The sequence below is a fragment of the Bombyx mandarina genome, chromosome 19 (assembly GCF_030267445.1).
Source record: "Bombyx mandarina strain Sakado chromosome 19, ASM3026744v2".
In the NCBI taxonomy this organism is placed as follows: Eukaryota; Metazoa; Arthropoda; class Insecta; order Lepidoptera; family Bombycidae; genus Bombyx; species Bombyx mandarina.
The window spans coordinates 13,486,304-13,507,536 of NC_143225.1; the positions used below are offsets into that span (position 1 = coordinate 13,486,304).

At 37.6% G+C, this 21,233-nt stretch overlaps 1 protein-coding gene across 1 annotated transcript in view; it reads right to left on the reverse strand.

The window, feature by feature from the left end:
- Window positions 1–20,927, reverse strand: part of LOC114243809 (uncharacterized) — a 127,922-nt gene extending 106,995 nt beyond the window's left edge. The window contains exon 1 of the mRNA XM_028175427.2: window positions 20,269–20,927. Coding sequence (XP_028031228.1) covers window positions 20,269–20,388 — 120 coding nt within the window. The 5' untranslated portion in view covers window positions 20,389–20,927. The remainder of the gene's footprint in view (window positions 1–20,268) is intronic.
- Window positions 20,928–21,233: the final 306 nt, after the last annotated feature.

Sequence of the window (21,233 nt, forward strand, 5' to 3'; positions counted from 1 at the left end):
TTCTCGTTTTGTATCGACGATTGGGGAGAGCATTCGAATTTTTGCATCGCGTAAATATATTAAGAGATGGTTGGTCAAAATGTTTCTAGGCGACGCAAAACGAGGAAATTAATGAATGTATACTACTGTTAATAAGCTAGCTCACTCATTAAGTATGACATAGAATTGTGTGTTTATTAGTGATATGCCAGAGTCCACGGACATCACTTGGGTACTTAGCTAGAATAGAACTCATGACAGCTTCGTACAGGCTAAAACTACGCCTTACAATTAGAACGACACAGTGATAATAAATAATCCGATGATATTTCTGACAATTCTAAGATTTATTTAAATCATAGAAAAGCCAATAATAATGCTAATCTTCCAAAAAAAACTAAAATAGGTTTGTTTTATGACAAAGTCACCTTAGAATATACATATGTTGTAAATTAATTCTCGATTGACACGAAAATAGGTTTTCAATGAGTCTGCACGTAAATATGTTCACAATTTCTAGGTGCGGCTTATAATACAGACGACGGTTCTCTTTAAATAGTTACTCGTCAGCAAGGTAATAAAAATAAATGCACGCTGTTAAAAGCCATTCAAAAGGCGAATCTTAAAACCATTTTCAAAGATACAATCGAAACAAACCGACATCGCTCCGTAACTACCCGTGTAACAATACAAAATATTCAGTCGATATTCGCCTGGACAAGACAACTCGTGCCTCAAGGGAGTGTAACTTCTACAGAATCGACTTCTTCCAACTTTCGCCTTATTCCTTTTGTGAAATGTACACGAAGATCCGAGTCTCACTGTTCCTACTTTATTGCTAGTGTGAAATTTTATTTAAGGTTATAAAAACTGCTTTTGTATATTTCATCTATCGAATCGTTCTTCGCTCGCATGTGGCTCAATATTGATTCTAAATAAGTAAGAGACAAGACATGAATGAAACAAGACTACAGCTCTGTAAAAATGCACGAACTAAATCTAACATCATTCGTGATTAACAATAAATCATCAATAGATCAGTAATAGAATTGGATATATTCCTTGTTAATTATATATTACCAGGCGATGAAGTAACACGATCGTTTAAATTTCAAGAAACATTGATCACACGTCCCTGTTTGGTTTTATACAAAGTCTTGGAAGTGACATCCGGCGTGTGTGTGCTGTACACTCCACCGCACCACCCCAAAGGAAGTTGGCAGAGTTTCAGCTTTCGAATGTTGCCAATTCATTAAACAGGAATGTTAACCAACACGTTTATGGTGGGAAACATTAAACACAATTATTACGTGAAAGGGTTTTTGCTCTAACACGTTGAGTGCTATCAGCTCTTAAAGGTTGGCTCTACCATTTTGCAACTCTATTGCTTTCCAAAAGCTATGGTTTCCAAAAGGTTCAGTTTGCACGCGCGCTATTCGACTCCGTGCTATACTATAAAATATACAAGATAAAAAATACAAAAACATTTTTCTCGTTTCATTGTTGTTCAATTAACTCCCTCAGTACCATCAAACCAAATGTATCTGAATTAAATGCGATCGCATCTCACAAAAACTAACACCAGTTCCCTCCGGTTCAACGTGAAAAAGTCACTAAAAGCACGGTGGGAAGCTACATACAATCGTACCGAGCTAATCCACTGCCAATATTTGCACTGGAGCCGACTCCACTGGGATTGGCTGGAGCACAAACAATGTCCGGGATGCGTTCTCGAAAACGTCTCAGGAGGTTAGTGACTAATGGCGTTAGGGCCAGAACACTGTGTTTTTGCTGTTTATTTAAAGTTCGCGCTGAGGCAATAGAGCTTTAACAAGATGTAAACTTTGAATTTTGTTTGCCGCAGCACTATCAGGAATATTCTAGTATGTGAATATGGGTTATGTCATAGTTAAATCCTGAAGCAAATAGTTTGATGTTATTCTATTAGATATATACAAAACAACAGCATTAATTCTGAGTTGATCATTTCGATACACTCTAAAACAATTACAGAGAGCGATTCTCGTCACGATATAATAAAGAAATTCCCTCTGCCATTTAGCTTTCTATTTGCAAATTTATCTTTCATCTGCAATGGGTGGAGGTTATAAAAAAGTTTCAATGAAAATGCGGCAGACGTCGCCATATTTTGTCGAGCTTTCTTCATAAATCGTCAGCGCTTCATACTAATCTACATATCTTGGAGATCGTCGCTTTCCGAATTGTACAGACTTTTCCTCTATATTTTTTTTCAAATTCTTTGACATTAATGTTCCCTAGATGATCTTTATCTAGTTACGTTATTCGGGGCATAAGTCATGTGCTGTCATAGATTTTGGCTCGGCTACAGACATTTTTCAAATTCTATCTTATTAGTGTTTATTTGCGTGGTTTTGGAGCAACCTTTAAATAGCCTTTACTCGGATTTATCGATAAATGGCTCTTTTAAAAGGCGGAGATTATTTACAAGGTATAGATGAGTTAATAATCTCGTGGTTATTGAAGTAATATATAACTTACTGTTATTGTCTACATAAAACTTAAGGTAAAGTGTACCGGTTCGGACTGGCATTTGTTATTAACAGGTCTGTCAACGGAGAGAAATGATGGGACTCACAACTACCACCACTGACTTAGTATTAGAAATATCCAATACATCAAATATTACAGAACGTAATCAAAATGTGTTACAATGTTATTATATTATCGTCATTTAATTACAAAATACTGTCAGTAACAGCTCCGTCTTATTACTTATCAATGATTGATCTATTGTTATTCAAATTTGAATGAGCATTGTAAAGTTCAGGGCTGAGTTTTGCAACGTAAGTCAAATCGGACTACAATTACGAATAATTGACGGCAAAAGGTGAAAGAATACATAGATCAAGATCAGCGTTTTTTTTTTGTTGGTTAAAATATATTGCAATAATTGTAAGTTTATTTTTTTTAATGGCTTCGTTTTGAATTAACTTAGATGGTTCTGTTCATCTTCTGCTGGCAGATAAACAGACGGTTTAGCTCGAGAATATATACTACGATTATTTCCAACATGTTCATCTCTCTCTTTCATGGGAGTTAGAAAAGAACAATTTCTCTAGTAACCAGCTGTTTTTTTTTTATTGCTTTTATGGGTGGACGAGCTCACAGCCCACCTGGTGTTAAGTGGTTACTGGAGCCCATGGACATCCACAACGTAAATGCGCCACTCACTTTAAGATACAAGTTCTAAGGTCTCAGTATGGTTACAACGGCTGCCCCACCCTTCAAACCGAAACGCATTACTGCTTCACGGCAGAAAGTCACGGCTGTAAGTGAAGTCTAATATCAATCGTGTTCACAGATTACTTTTCGTCACACAATATGTACGACCCTTATTACCAAGCAGTATGACTGAAGACGCCCGTATCAGCCGCAAAGAACATTCATTATTTTGATGTCACTCTGAACTCGACATCTCAAGTCGAGCGGCGACCTTTACCTTCGACTGTTTATAAGCTTCAGAACCGCAGACATTATCTAATTGAGGTTACAAACACAATATTGAATAACATAATATATTTTTTCTAATTCCCGGCAATCACGGCGAGTTAACGCGTAATGGCGGACATTAAACAAAGCCACGAACGCAATCAAAACGTTTTAATAATTAAATTAAAACATGGCGGTTGTGTCCGTAACGAATTGTTTTAATTAATAATAGTAATCTAATATTATAAAATTACCGTGTTTCATTTGGATGATATCATCTCTGTTGTTAATGATGGTGCATCCGTGTAGGGTGAGCGAAAACGAGAATGGCCGATTTAAATGTCGGAGCACTTAGTAGATTGAGACCCACACGTCCTCACGTATCCATCAGATCCAATAACTTTTGCATTAGACGCCTTCAGCTCTAACACTAGGAGCAGGCTTGGGAACCCCGGTAAGCCCATGCATCAGCCCGCTGAGATTTCTCGCCGGATCTTCTCAGCGGGTCGCGATTCCGATCCGGTAATAGATTCATTAGCAAAGCAGCTGCTCTTGAGTCGTTAGGTTTCCTACGGGGGGCTCTCGGGCAGCTGTTAGCAAATCCCACACCTCCTGGCTAAGCCTTTGCTCGTCCATATGTCCTGGTGAAACTGGAAAGGCCTACTGGCCACCAGTAATACTTCAATCCAAAAAAAAAAAAAGATTGAGACCGGTTCCATGGTATACCAGCCACCAAACCAACGAGGTCATAAACCACGTTGGTGTTAAAGCAATTTTCTCAGCGTGAACCAAAAACAACAGATTTAATTATGTTTTTGCCTACCTAATCGCCGGTAGCCTCTATCAGCTATTCTGGATTCGCATAGCTGGTAGACTTGGATAAGACGGGCATACAAGCTCACGGCGTATTAAGTGTTAATCGTCACAGAACTCATAAACAGTATACTGTCCATCTCGAGTCATACAGTTGCAGGCGCAATTGCTTAAAGCGGCTGTAACCACTTCTGATCGTTTCGCGTCAGAAATTGACAGGACTCTGGTACCCTCCCGTGTAGTCAATCTAGCAGGGTTTTAAGTTACAAAATTATGGAGCTAATTAGATTTGAACCGACATATAAAAGTATAAATCAACAGTACAAGACTAAGTCCGAATTCACCAGCCACGTGCAAGCTCTAGAAGAAAAACTGGGTCGCCATTGTTGAATACAACGTGGACGGCACCATCCTTCATTAGGTAGCACACTTTGAGGATACTGCTACCAGAGATTAATGACAAGAAAATGGTAGTAAATCGACGAACAAAAATCAATAAAAGCTCACAATCCAAAATAATTATTTAATAACAATAAAACGATCATATTTTACAACTGTCATTAAAAACTACAAATTACTTTTAATTAAATGAACAAACAATAAATTAGCACTGCGATCTATTGAGCGGTGCTGACGTAATTTAATTGAAGCTTTATTTTAATAGCCACAAAGCCGGTTTTAGATGATCGTCTTTCAGCACGACGCTCTGGTGTGAGGAAGCCGAATATTTTACTATACACGAGTGACCATGAACTTCAAGAAATCGGCTATGAGAATAAGTACCAGCGGTAGCCTCAAATATTTACCGGAGTATGTTTAGAAATGATTTGACACAACCATTTTACCTAAAAAAATTATTGCTTAGATGGGTGGACGTGTTCACAGCCTACCTGGTGTTAAGTGGTTACTGGAGTCCATAGATATCTACAACGTAAATACGCCACCCACCTTGAGATATAAGTTCACCACGGCTACCCCACCCTTCATTACGCACACATTACGGCTTCACGGCAGAAATAGGCGGGTTGGTGGTACTTACCCGTGCGGACTCACATGAGCTCCTAACACCAGTAAAACCTATTCCTGGATATCACCAGTAAAACCCATTCCTGGATATTGACATACTGGACCAAGCTAATGCCCTCCTTGGGTTGTAAGGACTAAGATATTGATGATGATGACTTACGTAGTATTAAACTGTAGACGAGCCTTCTTCTCTTATCTGATTCTTTTAGTTTTAGTTTATAAATAGTGAACCCTAGCGAACACATCTCAAAGTGCATAACGCATATATGCATTTTATGACATTTCCGTATTGCTAAGTGTTTTTCTAAATAACTCCAATACTCCATTAATATTTCTAATTATATTCCTTACGCAGTTAATTATATAAACTATTATCTCGACCATTAGCGTCCCAGCTCTCTTATCGCGCAACATAATTAGGATAACTTATTTAATCGTTAGTATTGAAACTGTCAAAGGGGGATGGAGAGGAGTATGCTCAAAATAAGGAAGATGGATAAGGTAAGGCATACTAAGATAAGAAGAACCACTAACGCGACCGACGCCCCGACTTATGCACTAAAACTAAAATGGAAATGGGCTGGCCATGTCGCGAGATATACAGACCAGAGATGGACTGCGAAAGTTACATCTTGGAGCGGCCCAACGGGCAAGAGAAGTCGAGGGAGACCACTAACCAGATGGGAAGACGATCTTAGACGAACAGCTGGCCCAAACTGGATAGACGTAGCACAGGATAGAGACGCTTGAGCATCTTTGGAGGAGGCCTTTACCCGATCCGGGGTTCTTGCTAACTAAATTTTACTGATTTATTACAAAACTCTTTTACATTCTAAATACTTATACATACATTTATATTTATTATATTTTTTTTTAAACTTTGTAAAGCAAGAAATAAAGGGCTTATTATTATTATTATTATTATTATTATTGAAATTGTTAGTCAATTATACGTATTATATGTATATATGTATATATACCTGTGTATGTTGTCTCTAGGTGTAATAACTGACAGAAATAGAAGTCACCGACGCGGTGATAATCCTGCCGTATGACATTCGTAATTTGCGATCTGATCGGCACAGCTGTCCTATCAATGAGGCTTCGACCACATGCCTTAAGGTGGGCATTATCGTTGTGACGTCAATCACTAAAGATTCCGCAGCATATAATTATCGTAGCTGCCTACCTTCACTAATAAAAATAATAGGGTATTATTATTAAAGACTATTAAAGATAATAATAGTTACGTCTCCCAAAATTATTTTTTTACGATTTGTCGGATCGCAGAGAATAATTGAAATTTACTTAAGTTCATTTAATTAGACCCATTAAATATTTGCTCATTTTCGTGTTCTCGAAGACTAAATATTGAATTAGACGCTATCATTAAAATTAACACAGAAAAGCATATGATTGTCGTGGCAACACTACGCAACCATTTTGATTAGTTACGTGTCTAGAAAGGACAACAAATATTTAATTTTATTTCCGTCCGTCTAATTAGTTGTTGGACCACACATCACAGCATTTGCGTGTTCGGTCCCGGACCAGAAATCCCGGGATCCCAAGTTCGCGTCCGAATCGTTAAGCCACCTAAATGAATAACGGAAACTTTGCACAAACGAAAAACAAATTAGAGAACACTCATTTAATTCGGAAGTAGAAACAGTGTTTTTCTTAAAGCAATTTAGTGAACGTGGCCGTCCAAATAATCTTATGTTTGTTTTGTTTAATGTAAAGTTTGGGAGCGGCTTTGATGGACGTATTTGGATATTTTCGGGACCTTTTTTTCCTACCTAAGAGTAGTGCTTCACAGAATCTACCACCGGATCGGAAACGCAACCCATTGAGAAGATCCGGCGAGAAACTCAGTGGACTGTGTCTGTGGGTTAATTTGCTCGTCGAGTCCTTCGTCGCAAGCGACGGGTTCGACGAAGACGGTGACCGGTTGACTGCTTTTGACTTAAATGAAGTTTAAGTATCTCATATGAGAGTCAGCCTAACAGTTCTTTATCACCTTTTTGATTGGTAATGGGGTATGTCGCGAAATTCCACCCGCACGTGTGGATTTCCATTCCAGCCATTCAAGTTGCAACAATAAGCCCATATCATGGGCATCGCTTAGTTTAGAAAATTTGAGAATAAGACAGAATATAATGGAACATGCCCGGCCTCTTAATTGGCACTGCATCGTGCCGCCGGGCCACGAATGTAATTTCTCATCAGAGATGCAACACGAACCCCTCCAGAGGGTTTTTTGATGAAATTTTACGCTGAGGGTAAAATACGAGGCGGGCCTGATTAATTTAGCTAGTGAATCCGGAGGTTTTCCGGATTCACGACATTATACATCGTTTTGAAAACTTTTTACAGGTACTTGTAATTTAATTTCAAACTATACTGTGTAATCAGCTTAGGCTAAATTTACTGGCGAAAATTGTAGGAATAGAAAATTTGTATTGACTATAAGAGGTTATTTAGGATATGTAGCTTGGGACTTGAGCTACAACAATTAAGAAGTTACAGCAGCTGATTAGCTTCACAACCGAGTAACGGGTTAATCCAACAGTACTATAATTCCATGCACCCAATTTCAATAGTTCCAAAAAGTATGGAGTATCCAGCTAATACATTTAAAAACTCTAGATCTATATCACGTTCGCAAGTGTATTCCGAGTTGGGAAGTTATCGAATCAGTGAAGTTAGAAGGCAAGGCCGCCTCCGACACTTCCTGAACATTCATGCTCACGATTTTCCTAACTACTTAAAATAGCCAGTTGGTTTCGACTAGTTTTTTGTTGCGATCGTGGCGGGTCGATTGGTCACTAGTGGATTTGTAAGTTTTTATATTTAAATGTAGGTGTGAATTTCGAAAACTACCTTTTTAATTATTGTATTAACGAAATGATCAGCTAGAGTCGGCTTCCCAGTTGCAATAATAAGAAATATCGCGAAGCAAATTTCGATCCTCAGTCAAGTAAAATTACAGTTAAAATTCTATAAACTAAATTTGTCAGTAAGAAAATTACTAAATAATTGAAAACTGTATTTAATTACACTTAAAGGCTTTTTTAACTATACCAAAAAAGAGCACGTGGTAGTTTAAGACCCATAGAGCGACACTTTAACTACCAAAACCCAAAGAGTATTACATATTTGATAAAATGGGACAAAAGAAATGACCGTTTAGTGAAAATTGGTACATATGTAGATAAATTACCTGATATACCAAAATATGCACACATCTAATTTCGAATCAAGTATTTCGGGAGATATCTCTACAGTACTTTAAAAATATCATCATCAACATCTCAGCCTGTCCACTGTCCACTGCTGAACATAGGTCTCTCCAATTAATGTCCAGTGCGGCCAGACCGTTTCCATCTGGACCCAAAGTGACCCAGTAATTTTCACTAGGTTGTCGATCCATCTGGTAGGTAGCTGCCCGACATTGCCTTTGTAAACACAAAAATCTCACACAGATGATTTCTTTGCAATAATGCGGAAGAGAAGTGCATCGTTATTGCGTCGAGTGCGTGACAGTGGCAACGGTCTTCTGAACATCATATCGAACCCCTCTTGGCTGAGCCCCCCTCTTGGCTGAGCCTTTGCTCACCCACCTGTCCTGGTGAAACTGGAAAGGCCCTAGGGCCAGCAGTAATCATTCAATCATTAAAAAAAATCATATCGAGCAAGATCGAGGGACTGCTAATAGCCTTTGCAGCAGGCATTTGGAAGGAAAAATTTGTAATGATATATAATGTATGTGTGATAGTTACTAACATAGATTATAAGCAATTCTTACTAACAAATGTTACTGAAATAAAGTATAAATAAAATAAGAAAATATGAATATTTTATATTTTCAACAGGTACTAAATGTCGCTTCCTGAATTCTAGGGTCATATGCGACTGACGTCAATTATCTTTACGTTTGATTCTCCTGTACTAGCATTTGGCAGATTACTCTTCTTATACAGCTGGCTTGATATGGGTGTCTTTATTCGGCGGTGCTATCGGTTTATAAACGTTTTACTAACAATTTTTTTTAGTAGTAGAGCATCGACTATCGGGCCCTCTGGTTAACAGTGTAAATACGTAACTAAAATTTGTCCCAAACCACGTGATGATAAAGGATTTAATGCAGTGCGTTGAAGGTGAAGATAGCCTTTACACAATACCGTTGAAACTACGACCTCACGTCTCAAAGCGCGAGCCCAAATCACACCAATAAAGGAACATCCAAAAATAAATTATGACTAATAATAAAACGACTAAAAACCTAAAAAGCACATGACATTTATGGCATTAAATGATGACCGTACTGGAGTGGACTCGTGAAACACGATCTCAAGAACAGGTTTCAATTGCTGTAGGTAATGAACGGAATAAAAGTAAACCGAAAGGTCATTGCCGATATACACAGGGTGTTTCAAAAATCAATTCCATACATAATTTTGGCGATGCTATTTTTAATCTATTAGCCTACATTTACACGTACCAGTATTTCAAAGGCTGTCGTTTTATATTCCACTAGCAACCCGCCCTCGCTTCGCTTCGGAAACTGTAATTTATTATTGATTTCTCCACTATTTAATGGATGTTATTATACTTATAAACCTTCCTCTTCAATCACTCTATCTATTAACTAAAAACCGCATCAAAATCCGTTGCGTAGTTTTAAAGATTTAAGCATACATAGGGATATAGGGACAGAGAAAGCGACTTTGTTTTATACTCTGTAGTGAATAACAGTGTCAATACGTTGCCAATACGCTGCTAAACATGAGCATATGTGGCCACATGCTAAATAATATACGTAACTTTGAGCAAAATTGAAACAATACTAGAATACACTTAATTTGGATCTGAACATTTTTGCTTGACTGATTTCAAAATTGTGTTCATATTTCAAAAATAAAATATATTTGTATGTTTTTGAAACTTGTGCAATCACTTTGCTATCTTAATATTATTCATTTGCTCGTCTCTTTTGTTTCATATAATGGTGTATTTTATTTACAAAAGAACCAATTGAAAACAGTGATTGAATTTTAAATCATAGATAAATCACTTACAAAGTATACGTACCTAAAGTTCCGAGGTTGATTGATTGTTTTCAGCCGAGGCCTCGGTTTGATCGTACCCTAATTAGGGACTAGTTAATCCAGAGATTTGTGGCGTTAAACTTTTCCTTTGTAAGTTTCGCTCGATATTGACTTATCTGTTTGACTGATGGTTACCGTCGGACGTGGATATGGCAGTATTAGAGCCAAGCCTATGCCTGCTGAGTCTTGTGGACGTTCAGAACTAGGCTGATGCCAATATGTATTCCGTCTCTGTTCTAGTTAGCCTAAACCAGAAGCTCTTGCAGAATCTTGTTCTTAGTGGACTAACAAACAGCTTGCTTGGTGTTCTTCGTTGGACTCATATTATCACTCATATTATCCTACGAAATGGTTGGTATTGGAGTGAATCAAAATTTTAGAATTAAATATTATGTCCTAAAGTTAGCGGTATTCAATATGTGAATTCTGCCATTCACCGCACTCAAAAAGTACCAAACATTGAACAATAACACATGAAACAGCAACCACCACATTACGATTAAGTGGAAACTTTAATTCACCATGAAATCAAGATCTCCACAAATTTTATTGTTACGTAAGTAAAAATACTATTACGTATTATGTTTTCACTTGAATCTAAATTTAACGTTTAAAGATATATCTTTCCATAACTCGACGGGGAATCAAGATAAACAAGTGGAAGAGGGGGCAATGGAGTTTTAGCAGCAGCGATATTTCCTTTTTCGAAAGTGTCTGAGATCGAAACGTCCGTTTTAAAGGCGAGTCGTAAACTTTATCGTTCTCAACGCTCAGTAGACGAAATGAGAAAACTGGTATCGGTTTTAACACGATCCTCGTTTGACTTGCAACTGCTTTTTTTGACAGCTTAAATTGAATCTAGAACCGTACCGGAATCGACGATTAAGGGCCCCTAAAACATTTCACTACTGAGGGCGCTAAATAAACGTTCAAGGAAACAAAATCGACTAAAATTCGGGGGTTAGAATGCAAAGGGTGGTTCGAGTCGGTCCAATTTCGTTCAATTGAATAGGGGAACGGATTAGACATCATCACTTGATGCCGACTCGTAAAATATTGAGTGCTCCGAACTTGTAATAATTTCAACAAGTTTGGCAAGGACCTAGGGAAGCGATTTAAATAATTTCATTGTAAATATTAGCAAACGAGTTGACACCTAAGATAGCTCTTCCATTAATAGTGTGAATTGGCAAGCTAAATCTCAAACATAATCCTTGTTGACCGGAAGAACCAAAAATATATTGAGTAGCCCGGCTTGATCCAATCAATCTGCGTTTAAAACGTCTAGAATATGAAGCGATTTCAAAACACAGATACGTACATATCAAACAATAATAAGAAGAGCCAAAATCTGGACTAGACATTGGTTCGTTAATCTAACTCGACTAACTAAAATAATCAAAGGGCTATGAAGTGCCTTAGTCGTAGAACGCGGTGTGGCATGAACGAAATTGAAATTCTATCAGTTATTGTTATAAAACATTTATTGGGTTATCTGGATAACCTGATCGGTCGATTGGATAGTAATCTTCGTGTAGTACATATGGGCTCATTGCGGTAGTCGTTCAACCAGCCAATTATATGAGCCAAAGACACCCAATAAATATGTAAATAATAAGTTGTATACCGACATTCAGTCTAGATCTGTCTGCCAACCATTTGAGCATCATAGTTTCGTGAACGTGTTAGATTTAGTGCCAAAAAATTTTACAGGCTATTCCATTAACGCATCTGATGTCAATAATTTTAGAATTTTCGGTATTCGGTTCGGTAAATGACGTCAAAAAGAATTTTCCCTCGTCTTTGCGAGCTGTCCGTTTTAGTTTAATTCTAGTGTTTATTTTGATCATCTTACAATCTTTGGCGTTGCAAGCACTTAATATCTATCCACTAGGGATTAAACCGTGGCGTTGTCTTAAAGCCGAAGGTCATAATAGTCTGATATAGCAAGATTTTAAAGTTCTTTACACCAAAAATGCTTTCAACTAAACTTAAATTTGGTATTAAAATTAAAGGCGGTTTTTTTTTTTCCTTTTTTTTCCTAACTATGCTGATAGCCTTGAGAGGCTATTTCAGCTTCGCCCTAACGTTTGTAGGTGAGCTCGCGGGACTCAAACCGGAGAGTAGCTAACACTAACCCTAGCAAGAGCAGTGCTTCGCAGAATCTACCACCGGATCGGAAACGCGACCTACTGAGAAGATTCGGCGAGAATCTCAGTGAGCTGTGTCTATGGGTTAATTCGCTCGTCGAGCCCTTCGCCGCAAGCGACAGGTTCGACGAGGACGGTGACCGGTGCTTGTGGTGCCTAAAAGCACCGTTAATGGATCAGGAGGATCCGTAATGACGTGTATTAAACGCGTAAGATTGGAACAATTAATTAAAAGATCGAACTGGTATACTTAATCTAAACTAAGTGTTCATTCTTATCGATTAACGCTGTACCACCCGGGCTGATTGAAAACACCTCGTTAAATTGTTTCGGAGACTTTAAACATTAATCTTCGTCTTGGAAATGTTTCACATTTAGTATAGTTAATTATTGTAAAGGCAACATTCACCCCAGATATTAATATTTCCAATACATTTATAGCAAGATGTTAATCACACGATAGCACTCACTTAAACTAAACCATTATTAAATATTTTTGTATTTGTTACATCTTCTGTATTTCTCAATCTTTTGTATTTCTTGTAAATATTTGTGTATTTTTAATAACTTTATCACTAGTACATATTATTATACAGTATACACAAGTTCACCAATTTTCCAATGAACATGTAATAAACTAAATATATGAAAATAATAAGGTCCCCTTGATTCACATTAGCCTACGAACGATGTTTTTTGTTTTCCAATTTTAAAACTCAAGAAGTAAATAAAAAAGTTCGGCATAAATGTAAGTTGTGGTGGTGGCTAGATTTTAAACCCATACGTTTTAAGCCCAACAATATTTCCTATCGCTGTCACGAAGCATTAATCTGTTACTATTTTAAGGATAGGACGACAGTTATAACAATAGGTAAAGCAATTCACATTTTGCTATCAATGGACTCCAACAATCCTTAACACCAGACTAACTGTGGATCTGACAGCGTTAATAAAAATTACAGCATCCAAAAAACCGATCGTCAAACAAGATTCATCATAATAACCCGGAGACACTCGCATAAAAGAAACCTTCGCAGTAAAATACGCCATATTCTAGGCACGAACGTGTAAAAACGAAACTTCATACACATGTGTGCTCATGTATAAATTCACCGACGGAATCCACTCGAAATGTCGGCCCATTTAACGATATGTGTACGCTGATTGCTTCCAAGCGGAAATCTTTAAGAAAAAAACCCCCACGCATAAAATCAGACTTAAGGATTCAATTGGCATTCAATCAATGAGGATTTTTAAGTCGTCTTTATACAAATTTATTTGCTTCGGAACCAATGTGTTTGCAATTCTGACTTCTAGTGCCATTACGAAACTGATTAGGACAATTTCAACGTAATAAGAGCTCTGTAATAAGAGCTTTTGATATATTTAGGTTTACAGGCCAAGATTTTCTCCAAATTGAAACAAGAGTTCTTAGTCTTCTGGTAACGTATGAGAGACACGGATGGTGAGTTAACAAAATTAAGGGATGGATCTGTTTGTTTCAAGACCCACTTCGGTCCCTGAGCCAATGCAATTAGTTAGCTACTTAGGGATCTATAGAATAGGATTCAATCCGAATAGAATATTTACTTTATTACTGGTGGTAGGACCTCTTGTGAGTCCGCGCGGGTAGGTACCACCGCCCTGCCTATTTCTGCCGTGAAGCAGTAATGCGTTTCGGTTTGAAGGGCGGGGCAGCCGTTGCAACTATAAGTGGGTGGCGCATTTACGTTGTAGATGTCCATGGGCTCCAGTAACCACTTAACATCAGGTGGGCTGTGAGCTCGTTCACCCATCTAAGCTTAAAAAAAAAAGAGGACAAGAGTCATTTTCCTTTGGAAGAGAAATTAAAAACCGATTCCAAAAGAGCCGTATGCGAGCCATAAAGCGTTGCCAAAAACAGCATTAGCGGGCAGCTTATAAAATTAGTTGAAATCAAACTCCCGGATAAAGTTGGAGATTGTACAACTCGAATTCTACGACACGCGAAAAACAGTAAATTCTGCACCGAAAATAGCTATAAATCAAACGCCGAACCAAAATCGACAGCGGCCAAGCTGCGAGAATAACAAAAAAACACGCGCATCTTTCTTTTGGGAACGCTGTGGGTTTTCGTTTTTGGTTTTATTACGGTCGTATTTCGAGATCACTCGAAGACTTTTTCGCAAACAATTTAACGAGTGTGTGCGTGCGTTCGATCGAAGAAGATAATCACTATCGTATCTGCACTAAACTTCGGATGCTGAGCTTGTCCTCTCCGGTCATCGGTGACCAATAACCGCTGTAAAACGTTCCATGCTTCGTTAATTGTAAACTGTAAAATAATCGAAATGAGGAATTCATTTCTACGGCCGTTTGAAATTAGTAATGTCCAAATGCTGTTTGTTAAAGGCACGAGCGAGCGTCGTCAAATATTTTCTTGGCTATCTTAAAAAAGCCAATAGCTTAAAAGTAAACAACTTTATTCTGCCACAAAATTCTCCTTTTTATCATCACACCTGTGTGAGTGCTCTGCAGAATTGTTCGAGATGATACCGACGTCACGTTTTTACCATCGCACCGCCCGCCATCGGAGTAGAGTTCATCGATACTACCTGGAGCCACTGCGGTCATCCACAGTGCGTTTCCAAAGCTCTTTTCTGCCACGTACCATCCGGCTTTGGAATGAGCTCCCCTCCGCGGTGTTTCCCGAGCGCTATGACATGTCCTTCTTCAAACGAGGCTTGCGGAGAGTATTAAGCAGTAGGCAGCGGCTTGGCTCTGCACCTGGTATTGCTGACGTCCATGAGCGACGGTGACCACTTACCATAAGGTATGCTCATCTGCCTACAAAGGCAATAAAAAAACGAAATAAATCCATATCTATTACGTTCGTTTATTATTTATTTGTATACGTTGTAAAGAAACAAAAAAACATCCGATTGTTTTTTCAGCGTTTTGCACTGAATTCGTTTTAATCTTATCACGGTGAAAATTAATTTGGATCGTTGAGCTGATAACGACTACCTTGTCATTACACAAATCAAGAGTAACGCGACTGTCGAATGTTGAGATTATCACGAAATGAATTTGCAAAAACAAAAACCTCACCCGCTACACTTCTCTCCGCAAAGTATGGCTGATCTCGCGGACGTCAACTATACGAACTATCTAGAACACACGAATTGGAAGTAAAAATATTCACGTAAATAAGTTGTATAGATGATGATGTTGTTTTTGATAACGCCATCTTGTTGTGTCTTTAAAGCTGTTAGTTGCCCTCAATTAAGAAAAATAGTATTATTATTCGCCAATAGATGTCGGGAAGAGTTGATTATTGAAAACACGAATAAAACAACATTTTCTGAAAATAAATCGTAGCTAGATCGATTTATCGCCCCCGAAATCCCCTGTATACTTAATTTTATGAAAATCGTTGGAGCCGTTTACGAGATTCAAATTATATACATATAATATATTAATATACAAAAATTGCTCGTTTAAAGGTATAAGATAAGATTTGCCAATGAAACGCAATTATTGCATCTATTCACCTTTCTATGATTTCTCAAAAATGATCTTAAGATTCGGAACGAGCAACTAAAGAGAGTGTTAGTACATTTTGTACACTATAAAAATTTAATAGCGCATTCTAATTCATGCAGTAAATACTCGACCGGTCGCGTTTGAAGGCCCGTAATTTTCTCGGGTAACACTCGCCGTTTTCTGTAATGAGCATAATGGAGCTATTAAAAACCACCCAGAGAAATACTAGTTGCCGACATGTAGCCGCATTACGATCGAAATTGAGTTCTTAATCAAGCGTACATCTCTGAAACGTTGCGTCAAATACTTTCATCTGACGCGCGTTCCCTTAATGAGCGTTCCCTTAATTTGGAGGAAATTTAATTATATTCTTATTTATTCGTAGCATTGGTTACTGGAACCCATAGACAACTACAACGTAAATGCACCACTCACGTTTTTTTTTTTTTTTTTTATTGCCTTTGTAGGCAGACGGGCATACGGCCCACCTGATGGTGAGTGGTTACCGTCGCCCATGGACTTCAGCAATGCCAGGGGCAGAGCCAAGCCGCTGCCTACCGCTTAATACTCTCCATAAGCCTCGTTTGAAGAAGGACATGTCATAGCGCTCGGGAAACACCGTGGAGGGGAGCTCATTCCATAGCCGGATGGTACGTGGCAAAAAAGATCTCTGGAAACGCACTGTGGATGACCGCAGTGGCTCCAGGTAGTATGGATGAACTCTACTCCGGTGGCGGGCGGTGCGATGGTAAAAACGAGATGCTGGTATCATCTCGAACAATTCCTCAGAGCACTCCCCATGGAACATACGGTACAAAATACAGAGGGAACCGAAGTCCCTCCGCAGACCCAGAGGCTCCAAACGATCCGAGAGAATGGGACCTCACCTTTGAGATATAAGTTCTAAGTTCTCAGTATAGTTACAACGGCTGTCCCAACCCTTCAAACCGAAACGCACTACTGCTTCACGACCGAAATAGGTAGCGGACTCACAAGAGGTCCTACCACCAGTTAAACTAATGACGTTACGTACATAAAGGGATAAAGATTAAAACAAAGTTAAATTCAAACGGTAAGTACAAGTAAACACAACTTGTTCTAGAATTAAGTGAAGCGTGTTCGAGTTTAGAATGGATCACAATCTCGTAATGAAGTCATGGTAACCTTGATACGGACGGTTGGTAACACGGCTACATGTACGAAGCGACAAAAAACTATGAACAAAAAAACAACGAAGCCGTATCTGAAAACGGCAGGATTGTAATGATCTACCGGCTCCGCCCTTAGTTAATTTTGTGCTTTTTTTGCGAGATAGATGTGTTATTGTAGATCGCGCTGGCTCCCATCTTCGTCAGGTTCATGTGGCCCATAATGCGGTAGCGTATACACATATATGTCGCGTTAAAACCACGCACATACGTACATGTCAGTCCAGATAACATCGATTCTGTGACGTGTCATGTTTCAAACGCGACCCTGGCTTTGAAAACTCTGATAAAGTCGATACGTTAACGCAACGGCAACGTAAAACACCTCCCATTTGCTTAATCATGAGTTCGTTCGACGTTATTTAAGTTGCATTGAAACTATATGTATTAAAAATGTTTGCATTTGAGGAAATTTCATATTAATCGTGATGATAAATCGTGTGTTCTCTTTCTAGTGTACTAGCGTCCCGCTCCGGCTCCACTCGGGTCTTTAACGATATTTGACGTTGTTTTATTTTTAAAAATAAAATAACACTTATTGCGGCTCCACTATAATAGTGAGACATATGCTGCTGTCGTGACACTTTTTGTAAATAATAATGTGTTCTACAAAGTCGTAGTACATTATTTTATTCTATCATCAATAGTTTTCGCAGGGCACGCGATGTAACGGATACTTTAGGTATTTTTTTTACACCTTGGGTTACATTATGGAGTTTTAGTATGGATAACAAATTTTTTCAAACGAGATTATAGCCTATGTCACTCGGGAATAGTGTAACTTCAAAACAGTGAAAGATTTTTTCAAATCGGTTTAAGTAGTTTCGGAGCCTATTCAATACAAACAAACAAACAAATCTTTCCTCTTTATAATATTAGTATAGATTACGTGATATTTTTTTGCTTGCATTAATTCAAAAAGTTAAAATTCAGCGCGAATGACCTAAGATTGTCGTTTCCTAGCAGCGGGCATATGAACTCGGATGGTGCATGCGAGAAAGGCCACGCACACATACAAATGCGACTAAAAATACGTTTAAAACGTTGACATTGAAGTGTTATTGCACTCTCGGAACTCATCTGAGCATTTCGCGTTATAAAAATCGTTCATGAAATCGATAATAAGTCATTTTACACGATTTTAGTGTTAACATAAATAAATATAATAATAAGGTTATTTGTAAGAAAAGCGCGTGTTTATAATTTTTAAAAATCGAATAAGCGTTCTTTAGCTTGAAGTTGACTTAAATTTTATTAATGTTGTCACCCGTTTTTTCCAGCGTTTTTTCGGGAGAATATTAAATTTTTCCATACTATATTACTAAGTTTTCTTCTATGCGTTATTGAAAACGTTTAGAAATTTATTTTAATTGTCTGTTTATTTCAGTATTCGGAGTAAAATTTTTTATTTAAAAAAAAAATAGTTTTTTAAAACTGAATACCAAATGAGTAGGTACATTTTATCGATTATTCTGATGACTATTTTAATTGCTTTAAGAGTTTTCGTTTTAACGTCAATGATTTCCGGTTATTTCTTCGGTTAATTAGTAACGTGACATTTTCACTAGAATTTTGTTTGTTTAATAAACTATAGTTAGGCGGTGGTAAGTTTTATGAATTATTTAGGTGAATATTTTTAACATTTAAATTAGAAAGAGGCTCTAACGATTTTGAGTTTGACCAAAGTTTCTAAATAGGAAATTGTAATAAATAACAAAACAAGGAGGTTTAATGTTGGACCTTTTTTTTAAAAAAGCAATATCGTTTGATAGGTATATTGAAATCAATAATTTAAAAGTAGTTAGTTAGAATCGGACTTAAATTGAGGCGTTACTATTGATGATCGAAGATTGAGGCATTTTTATTCTGTGATATGATTATTTGTTTTTTAAGAGTTCGAGCGTTATTATTTCGTGAAAATTAAATAATTTTCAAACATACCTACCTCGAAACGGGCCGAATTTATTGTGAAATAAAATTAATATTTTTAGTCAAAAAATTAAGATTCAAATTAACAAGAATTAATGAGCGAATAAAATTTAATGCACTGCACGCGAGCGTTGTAATTAATTTATTGTAACATTCAAGGTTGGAATTGGAAACGTAAAAATTTTATTACGTAAAATAAAATGAATTTACACAGTTTTTTTTTCGCAGGAAATATAGGCTCTGATCCCCGTGGGAGTTTCAATGTTTCCCACGTATTGCACACATCAATTGCATGCGAGCACCTCATTACTATAGGCAATGGTTATTTGACGACAAAAATGGAATAATATGTCTTCCGTGGTCATGACTTTTTTTTTTAAATAACCATATAATTTTAATTCGAAACAGGCATCTTACGTATCATGAGTTACTTATGTCGTTAATTTAAAAATAAATTTTGAGTTTGTTTATATTCTGATGTTTTTTTTTTAAATTCGAATTTCGAATGAAAAATTGAATTGATTTTAGAAATGAAAAAAGCGGTAAGCGCCATTTGTTTTCGTCGCAATTCCGGACCATCGCATCTAGGTATTTATAAATACGTCAGAAACATTATTTATTTTTTTACGTATGTAAGCAAAACGAGATAAACGAACGCTGTTATAGTAAACATGTTTACAAATTTTAAAAACACCTCCTTAGCCATGTGTTGACCATTTTCCAAGTGATAAAAATGATTTGCGTATGTTTTTATTTGTGGACGTTTCTTTTTAAATGTTGCTTTATCGCGAATTACGTTCTTTGATCGTTTTATTTCCGTAGTTTATTTGTTCGATTTTCCGAATTGTTTTTTTTTGAGCACTCGCATTATTATTTTATTGACCCACAGTTAAATAAAAAAATGTGGTAACGGTTTTTTTTTTAAAAAAGGACAACTTACACTATGTGTTTAATTTACTTAATTTTTGCGTGAATTGATATTCACTCTTCCGGGATTTCTAAACACTTTCTCAACGTCACTAATAGTTTACCTAGCGTAGAAAAAAGTTGGCTTACCTGTGTGGCATCTGTGTATGGGGTAGACGAATTTTTATCGATAAGCTGAGACCCGAACACGGGCAATCCACTGGATGTTGGCGTCAAAGACCTCACATCCGACACTTGCTGGGGCACCATTTTCGTTTATCCAAAATAAAAAGCCCAACAAAAAAAAACTTAACACAAACACAGTTCACCTATATCACTTTAGCACTAGCGATTTGTTCGAGTTCCAAATTCTAAAGTTTATTTGTAGTTTTACAGCAGTCCGAGTGGTTCCAGCAACCTCTGCTTGTTCCAGTACCGAAGCCTCTCGGCGGCAGTATTACCGAAGATCTCCCAGTATCTCGAAACTATCCTTACTTTCCCTTCGTGAACGTGAAAACTGCTACTAACTTCCTCGCAGGCGTACGATCCAAAAGTCATAATTTTAGCGTTGGGTCCCGACCGCAGTTCAGTTAGCACTGCGGGGCGATCGAATCATTATCAATCGAGTTGTCTTGTTATTTGAATGCGGCTACGGTCGCACTCCGCGGTGACGGCGAACCTACTGACTGCGAGCGAGTACACTGTCGATTCGATATACCAGCGCGCTCAGCTGTTCGCCCCCGTCCCCCCGCGCGCCCCGCATGCCCCTCCCCCCGCCTAACAATCGCCAGCGACGGCTGGCTTCGAATGCACGCTTGCACATAAACAAACATTTACTATCGAATATATCGTTTGCTTTACGAAATGAGATTTTCAACTTGACTTTAATATTCCGTGTGTTTGTTTACGGGGGGATATTTTTTTAATAATGTAACGTTTTGTTGGTTCACAATATTTTGTGAAACTTTTTATTGATATTAATTAAAAAGTGTCCGCTGTCAAAATGATATTTGAAATATAAAATCAAGTTTAATAATTAAATATTTTTATGTCTTTTCGGTATTGCTACTATTTTATAATTTTCTAAAGTTAACATTATTTTGATAAATGTTTAC